Raw genomic sequence first — 25,335 nt, 5'->3', positions numbered from 1 at the left:
TAAAGTTGCGCGAGCCAGTTAGCTGCAAGTGAAAGAGGGAGGGCTGAAGGAAGAGGCGTTTGAAGAAAGAAAAAAAAAGCAGAGGAAGAGGGAGTTAAGGAAAGGACGGCTTGTAGTGTAGCGTCAACTCCCGGCGAAACTGCAGCAGTCGACTGGAAAAAAAAGAAAGTTTGACTCACGTCGACGCCGACTGAGCCACCATTACGAAGGCGTCCTGCACCTTTTAAGCAGGTAATAATTTACAACTTCCTCACTTTTCGCTTCATGTTCTCGCTACGGTGCTCCTCGACTAATTCATTCATGCGAGTATACGAACCAGGAAGCTTTGCAATACATGCTAGTTCATTGCGCCACTTGCTTAGAGTGGCACCTCATGGAACAGATTTTTTGGGTTAAAAGAACAATTGAAGTTAACCCTCGAGTTCATTGATTCAATTTTTAATTTACTAACTTTAATTTTCACGTGCATGCGTCGTTATATGCGAGATGCAAGAAGTCAATTATTGCATCCGCGTTGTGGCAGCTGGCGCGAGCTAAAGCCACAAGGGCAGAGGCAGGAAGTGATTCGCCTTGAATGAGGCCGGCCGGCTGGCTGGCCAGCCGAGAGTTTCAACCCAACTGGGATGGAAATAAAACGGAAGGTGTATATTTCGACTGCGCATATGCTCTACGTCGGGTATATTATTAAGTGCGCTATTATTTAGCGGTTTGGCTTGTGTGGCGTGTGCGGTCAGTAACGTGTCTGTCTGGCAACTGTGACGTCACCGGACGGCCAGCCCTACCTCTCCCAAGCATGTCACCTCAATGTAGGACGGTGCCCTTTTTTTTCCTCTTTTTGCAACTCTTGCTTAATGTTTGCAGTCGCTCATCAAACACCAATACAATACTTTGATTTATTCGCCTCAAGGTTGAGCTGATTAACTATGCTCATGTCGATGATCCTCTTGTTGCAAACGCACAAAAGCACGGATAACTTCTGTGGATCGTAATTGTATGCAGCGCAATGCTAATGCCCATTCCCTTGTGCTTTTGAAATACTATTTTATTAAAAAAAATACTAACCGTAATCAGTGTCATTGATGGCACCGGTTTTTTTTTACCCCGAACTTCCGTGACGCTTCCACACCTTCCTTTTCACTTTTTGGAGTTGCCCCCCTGTAAGTAAAAACAATGTTCATATAAAGTTACACTTTAGAACTATTGTTATTAGTCAAATTAGACAACAAGTATGCGGATCTTCATTGGAGCGTTCGCACGTAATGATTTAAAAAAAGTATGACATTATTTTTTGCACTTTATTTATAAACTTTATTTTAATGCCACACGTGACAAAATATATCAAGTGTATGCTTATCTTTCATGTATTGTGCAATGTACTCAAACAAAACTAGGGCTGCGGCTTGCAACTTATAACTGTTTTGCAAAGAGCCCACGATTTACCACAGTTATCAATTGAAATATAGTTGTGCCACCTACTGGCTTGGAGGACTTAACTGATGTCTTATATTTTTTTGCACTAAGTACTGTTGGCTGGTCTCAGCAGCCTTCATGAGACTTGATACTTTGACATAAGGCCAATATTGGCGTGATATCGGTACTCACTCTTAACAAAACAACAACTTTGGATAATAAGTCTGGTTGACCTTTTAAACAGATCAGACTTTCAGGCCTTCACTAACTTTCATTGTGAGGGATTTAATTGCTCAAATCAGACTCAATTGTCAGTATGTGTGTCCCTCACTTAATTGGATTTTGTCAGACCCCATGTTTAGCACCAAAATGAACTTTTGGCACATTCACCGCTTTGGCAAAGTGCAAATTTGAAAGTAGGGTGTGTAGGCAGTGACTTTTAAAATGATCATGCAAATTTTCCGCAGTAAAAACCTGTTTGTCTTGTGATTAAGCACATTTGGCTGTGACAGATGACAGTCTGTTGAGTGTCAAATAATTTAAGAAACCTCTGTCTAAATGTTACTTTTTTTTTTTATTGGTACTATTGTATGGACCACTGGTTCACAGCCCTTTTGGTTTCCTGGACCCCCTGCATATTTTTGATTTAGGATGCAGGTGTAATCGGAAGCAGTCTCTTAATTTCAGCTGATGCCTGTCTACATTCTTTGAAACCAGCATGAGGTCACCACATTAAAGACATTTTGATGCGCGTGATTCCATGCGTGATGGTCTACGGGAAAAAAGTTCCAGCAGTAGCTGGATTTTTATGGGTGCAGTATGTGTGAAAATCCCTGGCAATGTCTGACTGCATCCTGTAAAGCATTTAGTCAACGTCAACTCTTAGATTACTTTGCTCTTTGAGTTTAGTCTGTCGTTTTGAGGTGTTTGTTGCAAGTCATGAAATACACTTTGCTAATTGCTGACATAATGTGCAGACGATATTCTGGAAGCAAGCACATTTAATGCTGTCGTAGAGCGAATCCCCCACCGAGAGTTTTGCACTCCCTCATTTGCGAGTTGGCCATTATCTAAAATGAAGACCTCCGAGCAGAATTTTTCTTTATAATGGGCGTGGCAAAATTGAAACGCTGATGTGCGCAAAAACATATTTCATACAATCACAATGACTGTTTGCGTTTAGAGCGCAAATCAAACTCTTGGCTGGAATATTTCCTTGTTTGTAGCAAGTATGTGTGACGTTTGCGCAGTCTCCGCTCTGTCTCACAGTTGTCTCAAAGTTTTGTGTTTGAGTTGATGATCTTTCAATATGCGTGTGTGATAGCCATCTTAAACTCTGGTTGACTAAACCTAAACGTTGTTGTGATATTTTTAGTTGGATAACAAAAGAGATCATGTCAGCAAATGACTAACTTGCACCCAAACTGTTGGGAAATTAAAGGGTTTGGCAACCATGCACTTTACGGCCCTGATTAATGATTATTTTTACCATAAATTCTGTCTTTCATTGAATATCACTTTATCAAAATGCCAAAAATATTTCAAACCCTATTATTCTCCCCTCTGTGAATTTTTATTTATTTTTAATTGTACTGCGCACTGCCATATTTATAGACCACGAGACCAGATAACCCGGATGAAGACGTCATACGCGCAATTAAAATTGATAATGCAAATGCTTCTAGCGTTGCTCATGTAAGAATTATTCTGCTTCGTTTGACGGTCACACGAACAAATACGCCTCAAGAGAGAACCTCCTTCAGATGAGGAAGTTGCAGTACCCCCTGTCGTGTTTTCAGGCACCAAAAAAAAAAATGTCAAGCTGGCCGTCACGACGACTGTTCATTACACGCCGAGGGCCAACTTCAAAATAAAAGCCAAACATCCGCAGTGCGCTAGAAGCACTCCACCTCTCGTTTTTCGTGGTCCTTCTTGCAGTTGTTTTATTATTTAAGTTTTCGAGCTCTTGCACGACTCCTTCAAGCAGCTTTATTGTGTTCAATACAACAATGGCAGTGGAATAGTTAAGTTGTTAATTTTATGTATTTGATCAAGAAAAATGTCAAAGGCCCATCAACACAAATGTCTTTCTGATCATGAAATTTCAGTTTTTATTTTTTAAATGCATGTATTCATTCAAAGCGGAATTATAGCAATGGGAAATTTTATTCCTTAATTTGACACGAATAGGATCATAGGTTGGATCATCAAAAATTAATAAATAAAACAACATTCTCGATGTAGTTTTAAATCTTGTATTTCTTTTGTCTTGGTCCTTTTCTTCTTCTGTTTCCTTCACCCATGGCTTTCTTCCTCTATATGTTTGTTTTTTTGGGGGGGGGTTGTTTTTGCCTCGAGGCAAACCCATTCTTTCCTTTCTCCTCACCCACACAATGCACACCTGTATGGTTCAAAAAGAGACGAACAATACCAGGAAATGTTTGTGTGGCCGATGCGCATTAGCAGCTAAGATGGACTCTGGCCACATGCTTTACTCCGTGGCATAAAACTTGAGGTAATGTCTTATCAGAGACAAGTGACCTACAGAAAGGTCCGTTTTCTTTTCTTTTTTGTGCTTCCAAGTGACATGAGTTTAGGTCCGTATTGAGACGGCTACTTTTTGGAGACTGATTAATGCGAAGGGCTACCAATTTGATACACGCTTCTGCAATAACACATTTGCTCAAATTACCTCGTTATTAATAAATATATTCCTCTCTGTGAATGCACTGCTCAGGTTAATGATTTATCACTTAATGATTTTTCAAAGGTGGGCCACTTATAACAATATTCCACAACATATTTCTTTAAATTTGTGCCAGTGTTTCTTTTCAAAGGATCACCTTTACAACATTCCTAGGAAATCACAATGTTCTATCACTGGTGACCGTGTTAGTGATGCCTTGTCCAGATGCTGATGTTGGACTAGGTTTTTGCACATGTCGCAATTTTCTGACCCAATTATGCAACGCTTCCACCGCTGATCATGAAACTCGTTTCTGACTCTATTGGCTGTGACGCGTCAGCTGAATGAGGTCTGAGCACTTGCGACGATGGTTCAAATGATAATGCAACACTCGACTGTTTGCCTTCTTCACATACTCTTAGGGAGTTGTCCAGATAACGGCTGCTGGTGATAAGGCTGAAGTCTAAAACAATAATTCGGAAGGGTTGAGGTGGCTATTGAAGTGGTCAGGTAATAAACTGAAGATGTGTGCCCGTGCTGTGTTCCTCTTACAAAAAAAGTTGCTTCTAAACCCCCCCATCAGCATTCCCACATGGTCTATTGGGACTCTTAATTTATATAATGGCTAATTCAGTTGGTTTCTACAGTTTCCTTGGTTACTGCGAAATAACTGATCGCTTGTCTATTCCGAGCAGTGGAGTGTGTCTTGTAAATGATCTGCTTATTAGACCAACACCCTCTTTACAACTATCATCCAGTCTTTCGTTTATCAGCAAAGGTGTTTAAGAACCAAGAGTGGTTTTATTTGTAGTCTTATTTAGAGGCAAGTCTTTTCACAGGCTAATCAGGCTTGGATGACATTAGCTGCGTTAGGTAAATTCTACTGGCAACGTTCGCAACGAATTTCTCACACAATTTCTGTTGATTCTTGGCATGCAATTGTTGAAAATAGTTTATCTGTTAGACATTCCTCGGATCTCCTTGGTTGACTTTTTGCAAACAGCCGTAATGTTCTAATTCGTCCACCCGATGAATGTCATTGATCGAAATGCGACACTGCAGCAGCAGTCTTTCCCACAAATGGTGCTTCGGCCACTTATGGTGATCGGACGTTTTTTGTGGAAAAGTATGTGCAATTTAGATATATGGATAGATAGCTGGTTTATTTTTTTTATGCAAAATTCATTTTAAATTGATGAGAAGCTCTAAAATTGAAAAGCGTCTAATCTGCATTTTTAGGTGATTGGTATTGGCAACATATAGCATCTGATTGCAACACTCCCATTTCCCACTTACATATTCATCTGTGGTGGTCTGCTACAAATTAATTTTGGCCACCACTGCGCTCTACCTCCAGTGACTAATGTATCAAACATATTGCTGTTCATAAATGAGGTATTTAGATAGACGTATTGATCCATCTGGTGATCAGTCAGTCTACATTAATTCTCAATATTGTTCGTGTCACTGAAGTACAGGGTGTGACACGTCAACAGTGTGCCAAATAAAGTGGGGCGGTATAAGCAGCAATTTGATTATTTTGACACCTTATGAAATTGAAGGAACCTAAATGGCAAAGTCAACTGCTGCTCGGTGGAAACTGAACTTGATGATGATGGCATCTGCCATCTTACCGTTCAAGTGGTCGTGGTTTTGGGGGAATGTGGAAAGTCCAGTTATGATGTGGGAAGAGATATTATGCAGCAGTCATTTTCCAGCAAGGTTTTCATTTACTTCTCTTCGTAGTTCAGTGTGTGCCCAAGAAAATGCCACTCTCCTCAAAGCTCCATGAAATGAATTTCCACAAATGGCAAAATAGCTTTCTCAGTTTCATGTTTCCTCCCTATTTTTTTTTTTTCAATTTTGTTTTTTTTGCCCCCACCTTCTCACTTGCAGGGGAGGTGTGTGGAGCTACGATACACAAATCAGACCGCAGTGTTAAAGCATCCCTAATTCGAGAAGAAAGTGGTGGTTTGCCTCATTGATTTGATGATGTAATTTGCTGGGAACGCGGCAGTATTGACACTTTAGTTGCGCTGTTCGTTTGTGTGCCAATCCGACACGACCATGTCGCCTTCAGCAGGAGCACGATGGAACTTTTCAGATGTATGACTGTACATGGTCATTCTGTGGTAGAAGGCGTCACGACCCCTGGTTATTACGGTAACTCAGGAAGTCACTGAGGCGGAAAGGAATGAGTCTGATGGGATGTATGGGCTCTGTTGACAGACCCACGTTGACCCGCTTCATCTGTGGTGCAATCGGGAGCCGTTTAATTTTCAGGAGCAATTTTCTTTGTTTGCTGGTCTTATAATCGCACACAGTTTCTCAAGTTCCTACTTAATTGCTCTTGAAAGTACTGTGCAGTCCCTGAATTATGTTTCCAATGTTAACCTTTGCTCACTTCCTCCTGCTGTTATATGGTTCTTCTTTCTTAGTTTGCCCATAGTACATTAGTATACTAATGTTTAATCGTCTAAGCTCCTTTTTTTTTTTTTTTTTTTTTTTTTTTTTTTTTTAAACCAGTGGTTTGTCTCTGGATAAGTGAGTCCTACCAAATGCCATGCATTCAGTTAATAAGTAACCTTATGAACCACTTCTAATCTCACGGAACGGGAGCAGGACTGATGGCGCAAGATGACATGGAATTAGGAAATTATGGAAAAAAAAAAAAAAGTTTCCTGGTGCATCATGTAGGGCGTAACAACAGGAAGGCTGCCGTCTTGCGCATTTAGCAAACTATTTAGTTTTGGCTACCGTTCTAACTCTGTCAATTAGAGGTAAGGTCCAGATCTAGGGTACGATTGTCTGATTGGGGCGCTTCAGTCCTCCTCTTTTCAATGTAGAGCAGCCCTGGTCAAATTAGCTGTCAGCTATTTTGGTATTAAGGCACTCTCTTGAGATGTAGTTTAAAATGTGTCACAGCATTTTCTGTGTCAAGCATGTGCAGTAGAAATCAACAGTGGCTCTCGGATACGTGCATGTATTTTTGTTGCAAAACAAGCAGATCTGCACAAAACGCTATTAAAGCCACCATTTTTCTTTTTATATTTACATTTTTGTGGTGGCCTTGTTGCTTCCTTTTTCGCAATACTTAGCTAGTTAACTCATGTGCATTTGATGAGTATTTTGATTTTTAAGTGTCAGTCAATTTGGCCCACGCAAACTCGCCATGGGTGTGCCTTTGCTACACTGTGAGGTAACAACGAGACAGTTGAAGCCACGACCTGTTGTGTGTGTGTGTGTGTGTGTGTGTGTGTGTGTGTGTGTGTGTGTGTGTGTGTGTGTGTGTGTGTGTGTGTGTGTGTGTGTGTGTGTGTGTGTCGAAACAAGAGTGCATAAAGAACAGTCTAAGACGGGGAGGCAGGGAGGAGGCATAGCGGATAAAGTGAAGACATTTGTGGAATTTCTCTCACTGATTGAGAGGGTGAGTATGGCAGGAATGCGACCCTGAAAAGACTGGATAAACACAGCAGAGGGTGGTTGGTGTTGCTGGGCTGGGGGGAGTGTGTGGGGGCGTTTAGTCTTATGGAGAGGTGTGTGTCCTAAGGCCTAGAAAAGGGGTACAAAACCATGTGAGGAGGACAGCATCACCAATTTCCCCTCTTTAGTTTCACAGGATGCAGGAGTTGGACTTGGCAGCACTTTCAGCAATGATGGATTTCAGCTGCAGCCTGGGGAGGGTGATGGGAGGATAGGGGGAGGTAGGGGTCATGAGAAGAATGATGCGCTCTCTGCTTTCTTTCTCACAGACCAGGGTTAATGTGGTGGAACGGGTGCAAGCCAGTTAAATGAAAATGACCTATTTTGTTACGTCAATGGTCTGTCACCTTTTCTTAGTACATTTGGGTTTATTTGTTGGGTTTATTTTATTTTTACTGGCGTGGAGATGACGATCATTCATTGTCGGAGCTATATTAGCGTCTTCATGTCAAGACTGGCTGAATCCCAACACACTATGATGAAGTATTTTGAAGTGTTAATGTAAGTTGTGACGTTATGTTGGACGACAAAATTCAGTGTTTTTAAATGACCTTTTTTTCCCCCCAAAAAAGTGGTGTTTGACTACAATCTCTAACCAGTTTCGTAACGTTGAGCACAACCATTTGGCAGCCGTATGTTTCCCCATTGGAGCATTTTGCAATGTGAAATTACAGTCTCGGCCCAAAGTATTGTTTGACACAATTATCACTATAATTTATTGCCTGAGCGCTCCAGTGTTGTTTTGCATATGAGCATAATCAAGCAAACTTCTGGCCATGCAGGTCAGAGAGCACCGAGATCAGCAACAACTCTGGTAGTGCTCGCAAAACGGTGCGCTGAGCTGCAATGAATTTTGTGTCACCAATGTATGGGAAAGCAATTGCCGAGGGACTCTTTGCACTACTTCACTTATTACTTGTTTTAAGCACACAGCCTTCTTTTCCCTCTGTACTGGTAATACTCGTCGAGTCACTTTCTGTTGGAGTTGAACCGCAGCACTCCCTGTCAACAGGCTGCTATTTATGAGCTTCGAAGGGTGTCGCACTGTAGGCTATATGAAATATGGGCTAGTCATGTTATGCATGTGTGAATCAAGGCGACATATAATGTAACTTGTGGACTCAATTAGTAAGCTCTTTTCTTATAGAATAGGATGGCATTGAAAATGAGCCTTGCTCTTAAAAGATGATTTCTTTACCAACGGCTTAACGCAGAATATGATTAGTGACCGTGATTGATTCCCAGTAAGTGTTTTACCTTTTGACCAATCAATTGTCAATGAACCTGAAACTTTTTCTTTTGTATTTTTATTCATTTTTTTTATGTTGACCTGACCTATCTCAAGCAGGCATTTCCTGTTGTGCATTGCCTCAGTTGTGACCTTTTTACATTCTTCAAACATTGCATGTGAAAGTAGAATGCGTGCAAAGATTCTTGTAGTTAGTTGGTATTCCTGTGAATTGTTTTGCTATATTGCTCTACTAATGACAATATATCCTACTTTCTCCCTGTCTCTTTTTTGAAACAGCTACCATGGCAGACCCTAACAAGTATCTGTACGCGGACCGGAATATGATCAACAACCCACTGGCACAGGCTGACTGGGCCTCCAAAAAGCTAGTATGGGTTCCCTCAGAGCGCCTGGGCTTTGAGGCTGGCTCCCTGAAGGAGGAGCGAGGCGATGAATGCTTGATCACGCTGGCGGACTCCGGTAAGATCATCAGCGTGAACAAGGATGATATCCAGAAGATGAACCCGCCCAAGTTTAGCAAGGTGGAAGACATGGCTGAGCTCACCTGCCTCAACGAAGCCTCCGTGCTGCACAACCTGAAGGAGAGATACTATTCTGGACTCATATACGTAAGTTTGATTCGTCGCATGTGTATTTGCGCTCAAATTGATTATTGCTGCTTGTGTTTGTAGAAATGTGATGCACCATGTTCATGAAAGCTTTTATACCTGACCGACTCCCTTTTAATTAAAATTATCTTGGACAAGAACTCTTGTGGTACATTTTGAGGACGGCGCTTGCGTTCCAGCTTGACTGTTCCCCAATGCACAAAGGCATAGGTTGGGTGACTTTGGTGTGGAAGCACTTCAGAGCCATGACCTCGACCCCATGCAACATAGTTTGGCTTAACGAGACTGTTTTTTTTAGTCAATATTCGAGCCCTGTGACCCTTGCGCTTCCAGATTTGTGGACCAAATTCAGAATGTTGAACGAATGTCTTCCTGAGGGTCAGAAGTCGTTACATGGTAGCTTACCATTTATAGGAAGAAACTGCATCATTTTCATCCATTTACAGTTCCTGTGCTCTGCTGATTTCCTCCCCAGCCTTTGCCGTGGGTGTTGACTCTGAACAGGAAGCAGCGTTTGATATGTGGGCAAGGAAGGCAAATGACATTGTAATTGCTGTTCATTATTTGTGTTTATCCCCCATGTTCTGGACTGTGAATGATTTGGTTTGTATGGCAGGTCATTGCTCCTTGTTTCCCTCGGTTGGTTTGAGTGCCCCCAGGCTCCTTAGGCTCTCATGGGAGAGCTTTTGCTTACCAGAGGGAAAGATGCCTGATAGTGAGATCTTGGAATGGCAGTGCAGGAATCAGGAAAGGCCCAAAAGAGAGAAGAAAAACAAACCCAGTTCTGGAACAACTAGAAAGTTGTACTCTTGTGGTTTTTGGAGTGTGTATTTGTTGGTCGTAAATCAGTAATAATCCACAATCTAGTTTAGATTTGACTTTAGTGACCCATCACAGAGCTAGTTTAAACAGCAATGCAATTCAATACTTGCGCCTCGTTTTGAACTCGTCACTGGGTGGGGTTGACGTTACGTAATATAGGAGAGGACCAAAACTGAGTTCATGAGAGAGCCTCCGCTCTTGTGCTGAAGGGAGACAGGATGTTTCAGCAAATGAGATGACTTGTCCAGAACATTAAATAAATGTGTAATAAGAATCAATACTTCATTCCCTGTTGATTAATTGCTCAATAAATACAGATGTTTTAAAAAAATTTTTTTCCTAGGTGTCGTTCAACTCAGTCCCCAGTCAAGAGCTGCTTTAAACGGTTTACTTTGTGTTCTGCAGACATACTCTGGGCTCTTCTGTGTCGTCATTAATCCATACAAGAACCTGCCAATCTACTCCGAGGAGATTGTTGATATGTACAAGGGAAAGAAGAAACATGAAATGCCACCCCATATCTATGCCATTACTGACATATCTTACAGAAGCATGATGCAGGGTAAGTCACTGTCCCAAACAAAAGTCTTGGCTTACTTGATCCCCTAATAATTTTTATACTACTACAAATGGCTCACCAGCGATTTGTATATCTTTTTTTTTTTTTTTTTTTTTTTTTCACCCATCATGTTTTGCACAAGGCAGTTTGTAATCAGCTTTGTCAAACACAGCAGCAGCTCTTTCTAGTTGCAACATGGCGGATGTTGACTTCCTGTTTTGCGGCCAGTGTTCCGGTTATACAAACCAGCTGCGGGCGATAATTTGTTACTTACGAAATTCTCCATAATTAATCTTTTTCCGTCTTTTTGCAGATCGTGAAGACCAGTCCATTCTCTGCACGTGAGTTATAGATCAGTCACACGAAGGCTTTTTCTTAATTACCTGACTCTTTATTTGTGCTGTGCATTTCGGTTTGAATGTTAACTGTTTTATCTTTTTGTGTTTGGCTTTTAGGGGAGAGTCTGGCGCCGGCAAGACTGAGAACACCAAGAAGGTCATCCAGTATCTGGCGCATGTGGCCTCCTCTCATAAGACCAAGAAAGATCAGGTTAGTTGGCCTTTAACGATATTGGTCAACATGCTCCTGTCGCCTTTCACATCCATCTGCAACTGCTTTTTTGTAGTTAGTGACCTAGAAATTTTTCACGTCTGATATTGTACAAAAAAAATATTTTTCCTATTGTGCTCCGAGGTCTTCACTTAGTGGTATTTACCTGTGCGTGTGTGTGGTGTGTGCTCGTGTGTCAAACGGGTTATGTAACATTTGTTACTTCATAATTATATTTTTGTGCTGAAGACTCCTCTAATGACTGATAATAGCCACCACGAGGGGGAAAACACATTTTCCAAACAATTGTGCTGATTTAGTGACTGGAATAAACACTCTTGGCACTTTGACACTTAACATAGGCCAGATGTTGTAGTGCACTTAACATTGCTGACGAGTTTGGTTTTCTTGCGTTTACTGCATCTCACATGAGAAATACAACTGTCCCAGTCAGGAAATAACATCTGGCTGCACTAGAAAGCCTTCGTGGCCTGCCAGGCTTTTGATACACGTTGCCGAATGTGACCCAGTGTGGTTTAGGCAAAACCACATCAGTGTCCATCATTCCATTTTTGAGGTTGTCGTATTTCTCTCTTCCCGTCAACAGAGCAGCTCGATCCTGTCACATGTGAGTTAACTCTCTCTCCATTTTTATTCGTTCTTCCTCCCCACCTGCTTCTGTTGTCGCCGTCCCTCCTCCACCTCCTCGTCCCCTTCCTGTGGCTTCCCCCTCATTGGAGCACATTGTTGTTGTGGGGGGAGAGGTTACTTACTGAAGCTGAATGGAAGTCCTAAGGAAGTTTGGCGGATTAGTGGAAGCTGTATGTGTTCCTGTGAAAAAAATTCAGCCAGACAATTGTAGGATAGGTGGGGAGGAGGGAGCCTTATTAAGGAAATGAGTGCCATTTCTGGCCTTCATGCGGGGAGCTGATAGCTGAATTTTTGCCTGGCTGAATTTTCCGGGATTTCTGTGGCTACTCGGTGCGTGCTCTTGTCCGAATGTTTCAATCTCTTTGTCCAGGATCTGTTTTACAGTTTCTTCATGATTCCTCAGCCGATTGCATTTAATCACTCAGCAGCTTCTGACATGTTATGTAAAATGTTTTTGTCCATAACATAACCCGCAGATAAAAACCCTTTTTAAATACAATAGGAGTATTTATTTATTTTGGTCGGGACTAGAAAATAGTTTTATATGTTCTAAATACACAGTCTGTGCTGTAAAGGTTACAAATATAAAGCAGGTAAAAGAAAATGTCCATTTTTTTTTTTTATTATTATTTCTGGGTCTTTCCTCTCTGGTGATGGCTGGTTGAGGTTCTCAGGGTGTTGGTTTGTTTCTGTGTGTATGGCATCCTTATTGACTTTTTATCGTTTTTATTTTGTGTGGAGGCAAAGATCCTAGTAAAACAATTTTAAAAGATTGTAAAAGTGTGTATGTAAATGTACACCATGTATGCTTTAATTTAGACTGGTTTTGTAGAAATGAAATGTCAATTAAGTGCAGCTTAATTGGTTTCCTCTTAAGGTGCCCTAGAGAATTTCCAGTTTGAATAATGCAAACATAGTGACCCTGTGCAGGTTGTTAATAACTTGGTGTTTTGATTTATTTATTTATTTTTTAATATATTGTCGTTGATCTTTTATCTCTCACCAGGGGGAGCTGGAGAAGCAGCTTTTGCAGGCAAACCCTATTCTGGAGGCCTTTGGAAATGCCAAGACAGTCAAAAATGACAACTCTTCTAGATTTGTAAGATGGTGTATGCAGTATTGGGTTTTGTTCGTTTTAAAATGTGACCACTTCAAGTACTTGCCTTGTTTTATTTGTAGGGAAAATTCATCAGGATCAACTTTGATGTCAACGGTTACATTGTTGGAGCAAATATTGAAACGTGTATCCTTATTTTCCTGTAATTAACAAATGTTTGTCGAATGTCCATGAAGTGATATGTTGTCCCCTGTCATTAAAACAAAATTGTCATTTTTGGTAGTGGTGGCTGCATCTGAATCATTGTCCTTGACAGACTAATTGTTAGATTTGCTGGAGAAGTCCCGTGCCATTCGTCAGGCCAGGGAGGAACGAACCTTCCACATCTTTTACTACCTGCTCACAGGAGCTGGAGATAAATTACGTGGTATAATCTCCATCACGTCATGATGAATCAATTGCCAAAGTTTCGTCCTCCCCTTTTCTAATGATCTCACTGATCTCTTTTCTTTAGCTGAACTCCTACTTGAAAATTACAACAACTACCGTTTCCTTTCCAATGGAAATGTTACAATTCCGGGACAACAGGACAAGGATCTTTTTGCCGAGACCATGGATGCTATGAGGATTATGAGTATCCCTGAGGAGGAGCAGATAGGCAAGACCAATCGCAAACCCTTTCAGATAAACGGTCGCTTGTTACTGGCTTATTTATGTTGTGTCTTTGTGTGCGTGTGTAGGCATGCTGAAGGTCGTGGCTTCTGTGCTGCAGTTGGGAAACATGACCTTCAAGAAGGAGCGTCACACTGACCAGGCCTCAATGCCTGACAACACGGGTAGGTTCCACCTCATTTTGTCGCTGTCTTATAATAGGTTGAAATTTTTTAGAGGCCCGAAAACTTTTGTTGACAGATGATCATATGACTGTATCTTTAATTTTTTTTCTGCTTTTCTTTTCTTTTTCTTTTGAATCCTTTCATAACCTGCCCGATTTCTCCAGCCGCTCAGAAGGTCTGCCACCTCATGGGGATGAATGTCACCGAGTTCACCAGGGCCATCTTATCACCCAGGATCAAGGTGGGTCGAGACTATGTCCAAAAGGCCCAGACTCAGGAGCAAGCAGAATTTGCTGTGGAGGCCTTGGCTAAAGCCACATATGAGAGGATGTTCCGCTGGTTGGTTATGAGGATCAACAAAGCCCTGGACAAAACCAAGAGACAAGGAGCCTCCTTTATTGGCATCTTGGATATTGCTGGCTTTGAGATCTTTGAGGTTAGACTGACACTGTTTAAAAATAGTGACAATGACTGTTTGTTTTTTTGTTTTTTTTATTGATATGTTTTAATTTTCTTTCAGCTGAACTCATTCGAGCAATTGTGCATCAACTACACCAACGAGAAGCTGCAGCAGCTGTTCAACCACACCATGTTCATCCTGGAGCAGGAAGAGTACCAGAGGGAGGGCATCGAGTGGAGCTTCATTGACTTTGGCCTCGATCTACAGCCTTGCATCGAACTCATTGAGAAACCTGTGAGTTGGTGGCGGTGGTGGGGGATTTTGTGCACATGATCTTTTTTGCCGCATTTTATTTTTATTAAGCGTTCTACTCTCCCTATTGTGTGCAGGCCAGCCCTCCTGGTATTCTCGCCCTGCTGGATGAGGAGTGCTGGTTCCCCAAAGCTACAGACAAGAGCTTTGTTGAGAAAGTGCTGCAGGAGCAGGGCACCCACCCCAAGTTCTTTAAGCCCAAGAAACTGAAGGATGAAGCCGATTTTTGTATTATCCATTATGCAGGCAAAGTGAGCATTTTTTTTTTTCCCTCTTCGTCATTGTCGCCGGTACTTGCTGTCATTGTTTATTTGCTTATCTAAATGCTAACAAATTGTCTCCTCTTACTGATCAGGTTGACTATAAAGCAGATGAGTGGCTGATGAAGAACATGGACCCTTTGAATGACAATGTTGCCTCACTGCTCAACCAGTCGGCAGACAAATTTGTTTCCGAACTCTGGAGGGACGGTAAGTCTGGGGAGAAATAAAAACAGACACTTGATACTTTTTGTCGCAACTTGGCTGATAATCTTTGAGATATCTAGCCTCACGAGACAGCTACCAGGCATTTCATCATTTTAAATAGCTGACGTAAAATTAACGGACAAACTAAGAATAAAAATATGTTCTAGTATGTTATGCAATTTTTTTTTTCTTGCTGTATTTTGAAATAAGTGAAATTAAGCCAACAATAATTATTTTTGACGATGTTGGCATTAATCATTACAAGTAATGCTAAATAAGGGATCATTTTTCATCAATATTTTTCAAAAACTAAAAGATCCATCTGCTCTTCCTGATTGAGCCTCTGTACTTTAATGGGGCCAAAGTGCTAGGTGTGGGCAATGTTTAATTATTGTAGCTTGTTGTTCCTGTTTTCATTTCACATTGCTTTTTTTCTCTTTACTGTCTGGTGTGTGTGCGCCTTTGTTTTACCTTTTCTTTTTTTCTCCATTCTGTTCCTTCAAATTCCTTTGTTTGGATCCATTCTGTATGTAACATTTTACCTAAACATCTTTGCTGGCTCTCAGAGGTACAGAATTCTCAGAGAGCCTATTTTTATCAGCGTTTTCCTATACTACACTCAGACTCAGGTGACAAGGTTTCTTTTTGTTTTTCACGTCTTTTCCTGTCAATCCTACTGTCTGGCACACAACTAAATGCTTTGTTTGCTCCATCGCCTTTTCCTCAGCGCTCACACCTGCTTTGCGCTACAACTGAAAGCTCAAGTTTAAGTATTGTCTGTGAAATATTGAAACTTTTTCCATGCTTTATATTGCTTTTCAACTTTTTCCACTTGTTGCTCCATCATTGAACTCTCCCTTTCCCTCTCCCATATAATAGTGTTGTATGGGACTCCTGGTGGTGGTCATGGTTACTGCAGAAATGGGTATATGCTGCATGGGTGTGGTGTTTCTCCCCTTTGTTGGATGGTCACAAAAATAAACGTCCACTGTAATGAGTGTCACTTCCAATGCTCATAAGCATCTTCTAAACTGCCACTCATAGTTTTCACACCAAACTACTGTGTGGACAGTTGACATTCACCCACTGCACTGGTTTGCCCTCCCTTTTGTTCTGTGATTGTAATCTTGATACACTTCACTGGATTGTACCCCCCCCCCCCCCTCTGTATCAATCTGCATCCCATCTATTGTGTGGTGTCATTGTTGACATTTCTGTGTCCTCTACTTTCTCTGGGTGGTTGTCTACCAAGAGGAAGTGGATGGTGTATTTTGTCATGCAATTGGTGACGTTTGCGCTGGTCGACGTTGACCTTTTATTAAATTGAGCGTTTTGTCTGTTGCCCTCTCTTTAGTGGACCGCATAGTCGGACTGGATAAGGTGTCGGGCATGTCTGAGATGCCTGGTGCTTTTAAGACCCGCAAGGGCATGTTCCGTACCGTGGGGCAGCTCTACAAAGAGCAACTATCCAAGCTCATGGCCACTCTGAGGAACACAAATCCCAACTTTGTCCGCTGTATCATCCCAAATCACGAGAAAAAGGTATTAGAGAAACACAAACACACTGCCATTTAAGCCATTGTGCATCGTCGGTTTGCTGAAGTATCCTTGTTTCATTTCTCCAGGCAGGAAAACTGGATCCTCACCTGGTTCTCGACCAACTGAGATGTAATGGAGTTCTGGAGGGGATCCGTATCTGCAGACAAGGCTTTCCCAACCGAATTGTCTTCCAGGAGTTCAGACAGAGGTAGACAAATGTTAAGCCCACAATTCTCACTTCTATTCTGGTGTGTATCAGAATATACCCAATATTACGTGTTCTTCTCCCAGGTATGAAATCCTCACTCCAAATGCGATTCCCAAAGGATTCATGGATGGAAAGCAGGCTTGCGTGCTTATGGTAAGAAATTTCTATTTTCTGTTCAATCTTCACTGTGAAGGTTCGCAGACAAGACGTGAATGTGTTTCTTTTCTTGTCAGATCCGAAGTCTGGAGCTCGATCCTAATCTTTATCGCATTGGCCAAAGTAAAGTTTTCTTCAGAGCTGGAGTTCTTGCTCACCTGGAGGAGGAGAGGGACATGAAAATCACAGACATTATTATTAGTTTCCAGGCTTGGTGCAGAGGCTACTTGGCCCGCAGGTAGGACCATATGTGCACCTCCATGACGACAGCCCCTCATGGTAGATAGATCATTAGAGTCTCATAAATATGATAGAGCTCAAGATTTCAGATGTTTGAATTATATCTACGGGTGTGCCATTTAGTAAAACTATGTCAGCAAGTTAAGTAGTCTCTTGTGAAGTAACTTAGTTAATTCCCCCCAACCCCCGTTTCCAGGGCTTTTGCAAAGCGACAACAGCAGCTGACTGCAATGAAGGTGATCCAGAGAAATTGTGCCGCTTATCTCAAACTCAGAAACTGGCAGTGGTGGAGGCTATTCACCAAGGTAATAATCATCTATCCTATTATTTCTCATTGATATTTTTTGCCTGCTATTATTTTTTACAAGATGTTTTATCATTTATATACACTTGAACAACAATAAAAATAACTCCTCAGGTGAAGCCCTTGCTTCAAGTAAGCCGACAGGAAGAGGAGATGCAGGCCAAGGATGACGAACTGAGCAAAGTGAAGGAGAAGCAGATATATACGCAACAACAGCTCCGGGACTTGGAGGACCAACATCAGCAGGTAAAACCAAAGAATCAAGGCATGGCAAACATGTGACCAGAGAGAGATGCTACTTCCCACTAAAATGCTGCGTTCTTTTTTTGTGTAGGTGAATGCTGAGAAAATGGCTCTTCAGGAGCAGCTTCAGGCAGAAACGGAACTCTGTGCTGAGGCTGAAGAGATGCGAGCGCGCCTGGCTGCCAGGAAGCAGGAACTGGAGGAGATCCTCCATGACCTCGAAGCCCGTGTGGATGAGGAGGAAGAGCGCGCTTCTCAGCTGACATCTGAAAGGAAGAAGATGCAGCAAAATATTTCTGTGAGTTGTGAGGGTTCTTGTAAACCCTCTTGAAATGAATAATCAATATAAAGACAGTGCGTCGCCCATGAAGTGTAAACTTATCCGTTTTAAAATAGGACTTGGAGCAACAGCTGGATGAAGAGGAGGCAGCTAGACAGAAGCTGCAACTAGAGAAGGTCACCATGGAGGCCAAAGTGAAGAAGTTTGAAGAGGACGTCATGGTCCTAGATGATCAGAACTCCAAACTTAACAAGGTTTGTGTGTGTGTGTGTGTGTGTGTGTGTGTGTGTCTGTCTGTCTGTGTATATATAATGAAGAAAAAACTTCTCTTGTGAATTCAGGAGAAGAAGTTGATGGAGGACAGAATTTCCGAGTTCACTACCAACCTTGCCGAAGAGGAGGAGAAATCCAAGAGCCTCCAGAAACTGAAGACTAAACACGAGGCCATGCTCACAGACCTTGAGGGTAGAATGGGACATCTTAACTACAGTTTTGGTTTCCAGTAGATATTTCTCCTTGACAGACTCATAACTTTGAATTTGTCTCAGACCGACTGCGCAGAGAGGAGAAGCAGCGCCAGGAGCTGGAAAAGAACAGACGCAAGCTTGAGGGCGACTTCACTGATGTACACGACCAAATTGCTGAGCTGCAGGCCCAGATTGCTGAGCTTCGTGCCCAATTAGCCAAAAAGGAGGAAGAGCTCCACGCTGCACTAGCCAGGTGTTTATCAATGGCACAGTTCATCCTTTTTAGTAATTGGCCTTTTTATCATTTAGTGGTAAATCATCATCAAATGTTCGTATTGCAGTTGGAGTTGCACAAGCTAGAATATTCAAGGAATTATGGACGTTGCTTTCCCATTTTAGGATCGAGGAGGAAGCTGCACAGAAGAACATGGCTCAGAAAAAGATCAGAGAGATGGACGCTCAGATATCTGAACTCCAGGATGATTTAGAGATGGAGCGACAGTCCCGGAGCAAAGCTGAGAAACACCGTCGGGACCTGGGCGAAGAACTTGAGGCTCTCAAAACGGAGCTGGAAGACACTCTGGGCTCCACTGCGGCACAGCAAGAACTCAGGTAGACATGTTGATACAAAGACTTTTGACAAACTCCAAATGTTTGGTGACAGTCCTTCTGCCACACCTCTAGAACGCTCTCCCGACTAAAATGTTTGTCGTAATTGCCCCGGAAATTATTGTTATTACTGCGACATTAAGAGTCCATTTTAAAATGTTTAACTTAACTTTGCTTTCCCTGCCCAGGACCAAGCGTGAGACAGAAGTGGCACAGCTGAAAAGGACGCTGGAAGATGAGGCCAGAGTCCATGAACAGCAGATGGTTGACATGAGACAGAAGCATAGTCAAGCCTTTGATGAAATAAATGATCAGCTGGAGCAGGCAAAGCGGGTATTGCAGCATTTTGTCTTCTCTCTTTTGTCAAAATAAATAAAAGTAGGATATTACATTAGCAACAAATCCATGAATTTATCGATGCTTTAAATAAACTTTTCCTGCAGAACAAAGTATCAGTGGAGAAGGCCAAGCAGGCTCTGGAATCTGAGAGGAATGAGCTGACCATCGAACTGCAGAGCTTGATGCAGGGTAAAGGAGATTCCGAGCATCGCCGAAAGAAGGCTGAAGTGCAAGTTCAGGAGTTGCAGCTCAAATTTTCTGAGAGTGAGCGTCAAAGGTTGGAGCTAAGTGAGAAAACCACAAAAATGCAGGTATACTTTGAGCGTTCTTGTTTGCACTGTTAGATGCTTTGCATTTGTGCTAAAGGCTTTTGTCTATAGTGCTTGTAAAATAAATAAACAATATGCATGAAACAGCGACTGTTTGATACTCAGTATCTCACTCACTTGTTTGTAACTGTCCACAGGCGGAACTGGAAAATGTCAATTCCCTGTTGAATGATGTGGAATCAAAGTCCATCAAGGCAACCAAAGACCACTCTACACTTGAGTCTCAGTTCCAGGATGTCCAGGTAAACGCCCAAACATGTAGTACATGTTCCTTGACCACTCTTGTTTGTAGACTTGAACATGTTTTAAAATCCCGGCGAAAAGATGAGTGTAAATGCTGAGTTAATCAGTTTTATTTTTTTGTAATCTGTTCTGAATTTGATCAGATGCGTGTAGATTCTCAAAACCATGTCTACTACTCTACAGGAATGAAATGTCCTACAGGAGCTAATTAATTTGGTCTGTTTACAACAGGAAGTACTTCAGGAAGAGACCCGGCAAAAACTGTCAATGGGCACACGTCTGCGCCAGCTGGAGGATGAGCAGAATAGCTTGAGAGAACAGCTGGAGGAGGAGGAAGAAGCCAAACGAAATGTGGAAAAGCAACTTCAGATGGCGCAAGCACAGGTACGCAACAAAGGGTATCAACAAGATTGAGTTAAAAATTTTGTGCTCAACTAAATTTGTACGGGCTTGGCAGCCTCGTTTGGGATATTAACACAATAAATAATTCCTTCTTGCGATTAGCTTTCAGAATTCAAGAAGAAACTTGAACAGGATTCCACTTATTTGGAGAGTACTGAAGAAGGAAAGAAGAGGCTGCAAAGAGACCTTGAGTCAACATGCCAGCGCCTGGAGGAGAAATGCTCAGCCTATGACAAAATGGACAAAACCAAGACACGCCTCCAGCAAGAGTTGGACGACTTGCTGGTCGATCAGGACCACCTCCGACAAATTGTCTCCAACCTGGAGAAGAAGCAAAAGAAGTTTGACCAGGTGAGCCTGCATTTGAAATGGCCTTAAGATTATTCTGATTGTTGTGCTTCAGAAATAACCTACCTTGTCACTATGTTTTCTGTCCAGATGCTGGCAGAAGAAAAGAACATATCTGCCCGCTATGCAGAGGAGCGAGATCGGGCTGAAGCCGAGGCCCGTGAGAAAGAGACTCGTGCGTTGTCTTTGACACGTGAACTCGAATCTCTAACTGATCTGAAAGAGGATCTGGACCGCAGCAACAAGCTGCTCCGCGCTGAAATGGAAGATCTCGTGTCATCGAAGGATGATGTTGGAAAGAATGTATGTTTTTTTTTTTTTTTTTTGTATTCATACATGTTGTTTCCTCTTATTAGTTTGTTTCCTTCCTCATCCCACATCTGAATTGTGCTGCAGGTTCACGAGTTGGAGAAATCTAAGCGATCAATGGACCAGCAGCTGGAGGAGATGAAGACTCAGCTTGAGGAGCTGGAGGATGAGCTGCAGGCCACTGAGGATGCCAAGCTGCGTCTGGAGGTCAACATGCAGGCCATGAAGGCTCAGTATGAGCGAGACCTGACAGGACGTGACGAGATGGGCGAAGAGAAGAAGAGGTCTTTGGTCAAGCAGGTACATTCTCCCATATTCTCTCAGTCCGTGCATTCCAGTTGATCTATGTCGGGGAACCTGGTAGTTAAAGATGGTTGTGCATTTTAATGCTGTTCTGAGCAGTATATTCTCTTCCCTCGTGTCATAAATTCCCGTTTTAAAATCTAATAGATTAAATTACACGCATTTAAATTGGAAACATAAATCTATGAATGATGCGCCGCATGTACTTGCTTCAGGTCCGTGAGATGGAAATGGAGCTGGAGGACGAGCGGAAGCAGCGTTCAGCTGCTGTGGCTTCACGCAAGAAACTGGAGCTGGACCTGAAGGAGCTGGAGGCGGGTATTGACATGGCCAACAAGAACCGGGAGGAAGCGCTCAAACAGCTGAAGAAACTCCAAGTGAGTCACTGCTAATGCGCTTGCATCTTGTGGTCAGCTGAGGGTTGAACCACAAAGTTTGTCCTCGATTTTCTTTTTGCTTCGTTACGAATGTTCTGTCTGCTCCCTAGGCCCAAATGAAAGAACTTATCAGGGAACTGGATGACGCTCGTTTGTCCAGAGAGGATATACTTGCCCAGAGTAAGGAGACTGAGAAGAAGTTGAAGAGCATGGAAGCAGATATGCTCCAGATGCATGAGGTCATTACTCACATATCCCCGTCCATCTTACTGTTTATTTTGCACACTACTTTACGTACAATATGAGTCCCAAAGTAATGGAACTTGAATGTAATCTTGACATGCAGGAGCTGGCTGCTGCCGAGCGCGTGAAGAGACAGGCTCAGCTGGAGAGAGACGAGCTGCAGGATGAGATCAATAACCAGGCTTCCAAAAAGTAGGGCCTCTCTCAAATCTCGTGTTCATCTTAACACGCCTTGACACTTTTGTCTCCTTCAACATTTTCACTGCTTCTCAATCCTAGTGCTCAAGTCGCAGAGGAGAGGAGACGTCTTGAGGCTCGTATTGCTCAGTTGGAAGAAGAGGTGGAAGAGGAGCAGTGCAATACTGAGCTGATGAATGACAGGATGAAGAAAGCAGTGCTTCAGGTTTGGATGTTTGGTCCTCCTCTGGAAAATCAAGTTGGATGCCATCTTGGAACAACATTTTTTTTATTTTTTTTAATCCAACCCATTTGTGGTGAGGGTTTCACTAGATTTTTATTTTTCTCCCCCCTTTTCCAGACCGAGCAGATGAATGTGGAGCTGGCCGCGGAGCGCAGTTCCGCTCAGCGTGTCGAAGGGGCCCGTTCCCAAATGGAACGTCAGAACAAGGAGCTGAAGCTCAAACTGCAGGAGCTGGAGGGAACGGTCAAGTCCAAATACAAGGCCAATATGACCGCCCTGGAGGCCAAGATCGCTCAGCTGGAAGAGCAGCTTGACTTTGAGACCAGGTAAGAGCCTCAGCAGCACGGGAGGGGGAGAAGATCACGGAGCGACACGTCTCCAGGCTGAACAGTGTCTTTGCTTCCTCCATTCACTCAGGGAGCGGCAAAATGCCTCCAAGCTTGTGAGACGCACAGAGAAGAAACTGAAAGAGGTTGTTCTCCAGGTGGAGGATGAGAGGCGCAACACGGAGCAGTACAAAGACCAGGTCTGTTTTATTGCATTATGTAACGTTATGAAGATGAAAACGATTGTTTCTGTGGGACAATGAAAATCAAAAGAGCAGGTCAACAAATTGCTTTTTCTCAAACATCTTACTTTTGAGTAACAAACCGCCGTACATTATGCGGATGTTGCTTCAATATCATTATATATATCCCGATAATTTTTTTTTTGTGCGCTCATTTGTCTTCTAGGCGGACAAGTTGAACTCTCGCATGAAACAGCTGAAGCGTCAGCTGGAGGAGGCTGAGGAAGAGGCTCAGCGGGCTAACGCACACCGAAGAAAACTGCAGAGGGAGCTGGAGGATGCCACTGAATCGGCAGAGACGATGAACCGTGAGGTGTCCAACCTCAAGAGCAAGTTGAGGTGAGCTGAGAAGCTGTGTCAATACGGCGTGATTCTATTTTGTGGCAAACACGGACGGGTCAATTCTCTTTGGACCACGTTCACATTTTGTAAACAGGATTTCTGATCTCTACTTCGGCTAAAATGGGTGGACTAGTTTCTTCTCAATTTATTATAATTTTAAAAATTTAGTTTTTGAACAAAACTCTGTAGTTTGTTTTTAACAAAACCCCTTTTTTTTTAATTGAGATTCTCTTCATAATTGTGTATTTCTAATATTTTGGATTAACTGTAAAAAGTTGAACTTGTTCCCTTTTTGCTCTTTTACAGACGTGGCGACCTCCCTTTCACCATGCGTCGTATCGTGACTCGCACTGGCGTCGAAAGTGATGATGAGGCTGAGCCCAAGAGCGAGACCCCTGAGCCCAAACCCGAATAAACCGCTTCAAGCGACACTTAATTTGTCATCAACAAACCATTATTAGACAACCCCCAAACACAGATGAACATGCTGTCAGTCTATTGTATGTACTGATCAGTGGTAAACGTGTAAAGACCAAGTCATCTTCTGTGACTGGCTGCTCATTTTAACCGTGACGATCTATGCATCACAAACGCGTACGGTAAACTCAGACAATCGCCATGCAAACCCATTTTGGGCAATCCCCTTTTGACTAATAGTTCTTTCTCTGGGAAAATTGAAAAAAATAACATATTTTTGTAAGGACACATTCAAACAAAAGCCCTGATGTAGGATCTATTTTTCTAATTGAAGAATGAGAAAATGGAAAGAAGTATACTTAAATGAAGACTGATTACTGGAAGAGGACCAAAGTAATATCTCAATCTATAGATTTGTACTTTATGCTAAAGTTTTTTTTTTCTATGATTAAGAATGGAAGTACTACATGTTTATGGCTCTTGCTTGCGCTTTTGCCTTACAATGAAGGTTTATATACTCAAATGTATTGCACCAATGTAACTATCACCATGTGACTATGCTTTTGAGTTTAATCATTGGATATAGATACACATTTCATGGAAGTTGAGAGGGAGATGACATAATTGGAAAATTATTCACCCGATGAAATGTAGTGAAGGCATTTGATTGTGACTGTGCTAAAATTCTGTAATTCTGCACCGAGCGAATGAAACACTTAGCCTATCGATTCACAACCACTGCATTTGTGTTTTCTTAAAAAAAAAAAAAAAAATCAAAGTTTTAAAATTGATGAAGGCATCCTGCACTTCAATGAAGTAGTACATACAAAGAACATCAACACGCATTGTGGCCGTAAATGCAGCTGAACTGAGCTGGGTAGTGAAGTCGGCGTTGCTTTCCCCGCCTTCCCTGGATGTTTATTGATCTTTTGTGTCGTTACTGTTGTCTTCATTCTTGTTCAGGGTAAGGTTCAAATGAAGTTGTGGTGTAGTTTATTCCTAAGGGCACACACTGTATTCTCAGGGCACAGCTTATTGAGGGAGGAATGGGTTGGCAGAGTCACAAGTGTTGAAGAAGTCATCCTACTGGCATCTAAGGACATATTTGATCATTGTAGCCTGTGTACACTTTACTCAAAAATAGTAAAAAAAAAAAAAAAAGTTCAGTATAGACATAAATACTTCGATCACATAAACCCTTTTTTTTGCAGACATTAAAGCCCTCACACGCTGTGCTCAAGAGTGGCTTTGGCTGGCTCACACTGCTGGGAAGTGAGAGGAATGTGTTATACTAAAGAAATCACTGCTCAGATGAATTGTATGCGCTTAAAATAAGCAAATTAAATCCAAAACGCAGTTTAAAAAATGCATCTCATCTATGTAATGTTTATCTGCACCTGAAGAATTGAAACAATGTTGTGACTATGTTGGTATTTGGTATTACAAATAAAGAGGCTTTAAAAATGGTAATGTGTTATGTTTACTGTACGCACTGCACACCTCTTGGGAGCACTCCACCTGACGCGACTTTTTTTGCGGCTATTCCAGATAATACA

General features: G+C 42.2%; 1 protein-coding gene across 2 annotated transcripts; it reads left to right on the top strand.

Moving 5' to 3' along the window:
* Positions 1 to 25,245, top strand: LOC148322791 (myosin-9-like). Of its 2 annotated transcripts, XM_088317054.1 has the most exons (41): positions 1 to 231; positions 9,108 to 9,439; positions 10,667 to 10,823; positions 11,134 to 11,161; positions 11,276 to 11,369; positions 11,977 to 11,997; positions 13,027 to 13,119; positions 13,200 to 13,263; positions 13,406 to 13,504; positions 13,592 to 13,735; positions 13,818 to 13,913; positions 14,078 to 14,349; positions 14,434 to 14,607; positions 14,703 to 14,876; positions 14,981 to 15,095; positions 16,447 to 16,634; positions 16,718 to 16,839; positions 16,923 to 16,992; positions 17,073 to 17,233; positions 17,432 to 17,540; positions 17,654 to 17,785; positions 17,874 to 18,080; positions 18,179 to 18,316; positions 18,404 to 18,527; positions 18,611 to 18,782; positions 18,929 to 19,141; positions 19,327 to 19,471; positions 19,582 to 19,788; positions 19,944 to 20,048; positions 20,281 to 20,433; positions 20,554 to 20,802; positions 20,890 to 21,102; positions 21,196 to 21,408; positions 21,627 to 21,788; positions 21,899 to 22,027; positions 22,135 to 22,223; positions 22,311 to 22,434; positions 22,570 to 22,778; positions 22,870 to 22,978; positions 23,187 to 23,359; positions 23,669 to 25,245. In XM_088317054.1, exons 2-41 carry the CDS (start codon positions 9,113 to 9,115, stop codon positions 23,775 to 23,777), a joined length of 5,883 nt encoding a protein of 1,960 aa, XP_088173180.1. In that variant the 5' UTR covers positions 1 to 231; positions 9,108 to 9,112; the 3' UTR covers positions 23,778 to 25,245. The 2 variants fall into 2 exon arrangements, with proteins under 2 accessions (XP_088173180.1, XP_088173181.1); XM_088317055.1 differs by lacking the exon at positions 11,977 to 11,997.
* Positions 25,246 to 25,335: the final 90 nt, after the last annotated feature.

This window comes from Idiotropiscis lumnitzeri, chromosome 15 (genome assembly GCF_059441095.1).
Source record: "Idiotropiscis lumnitzeri isolate Australia: NSW breed Sydney's pygmy pipehorse chromosome 15, RoL_Ilum_1.0, whole genome shotgun sequence".
NCBI lineage: Eukaryota > Metazoa > Chordata > Actinopteri > Syngnathiformes > Syngnathidae > Idiotropiscis > Idiotropiscis lumnitzeri.
The sequence above is the reverse complement of the archived record's forward strand: the minus strand, read 5'-3'. Positions and strand labels throughout refer to the sequence as shown.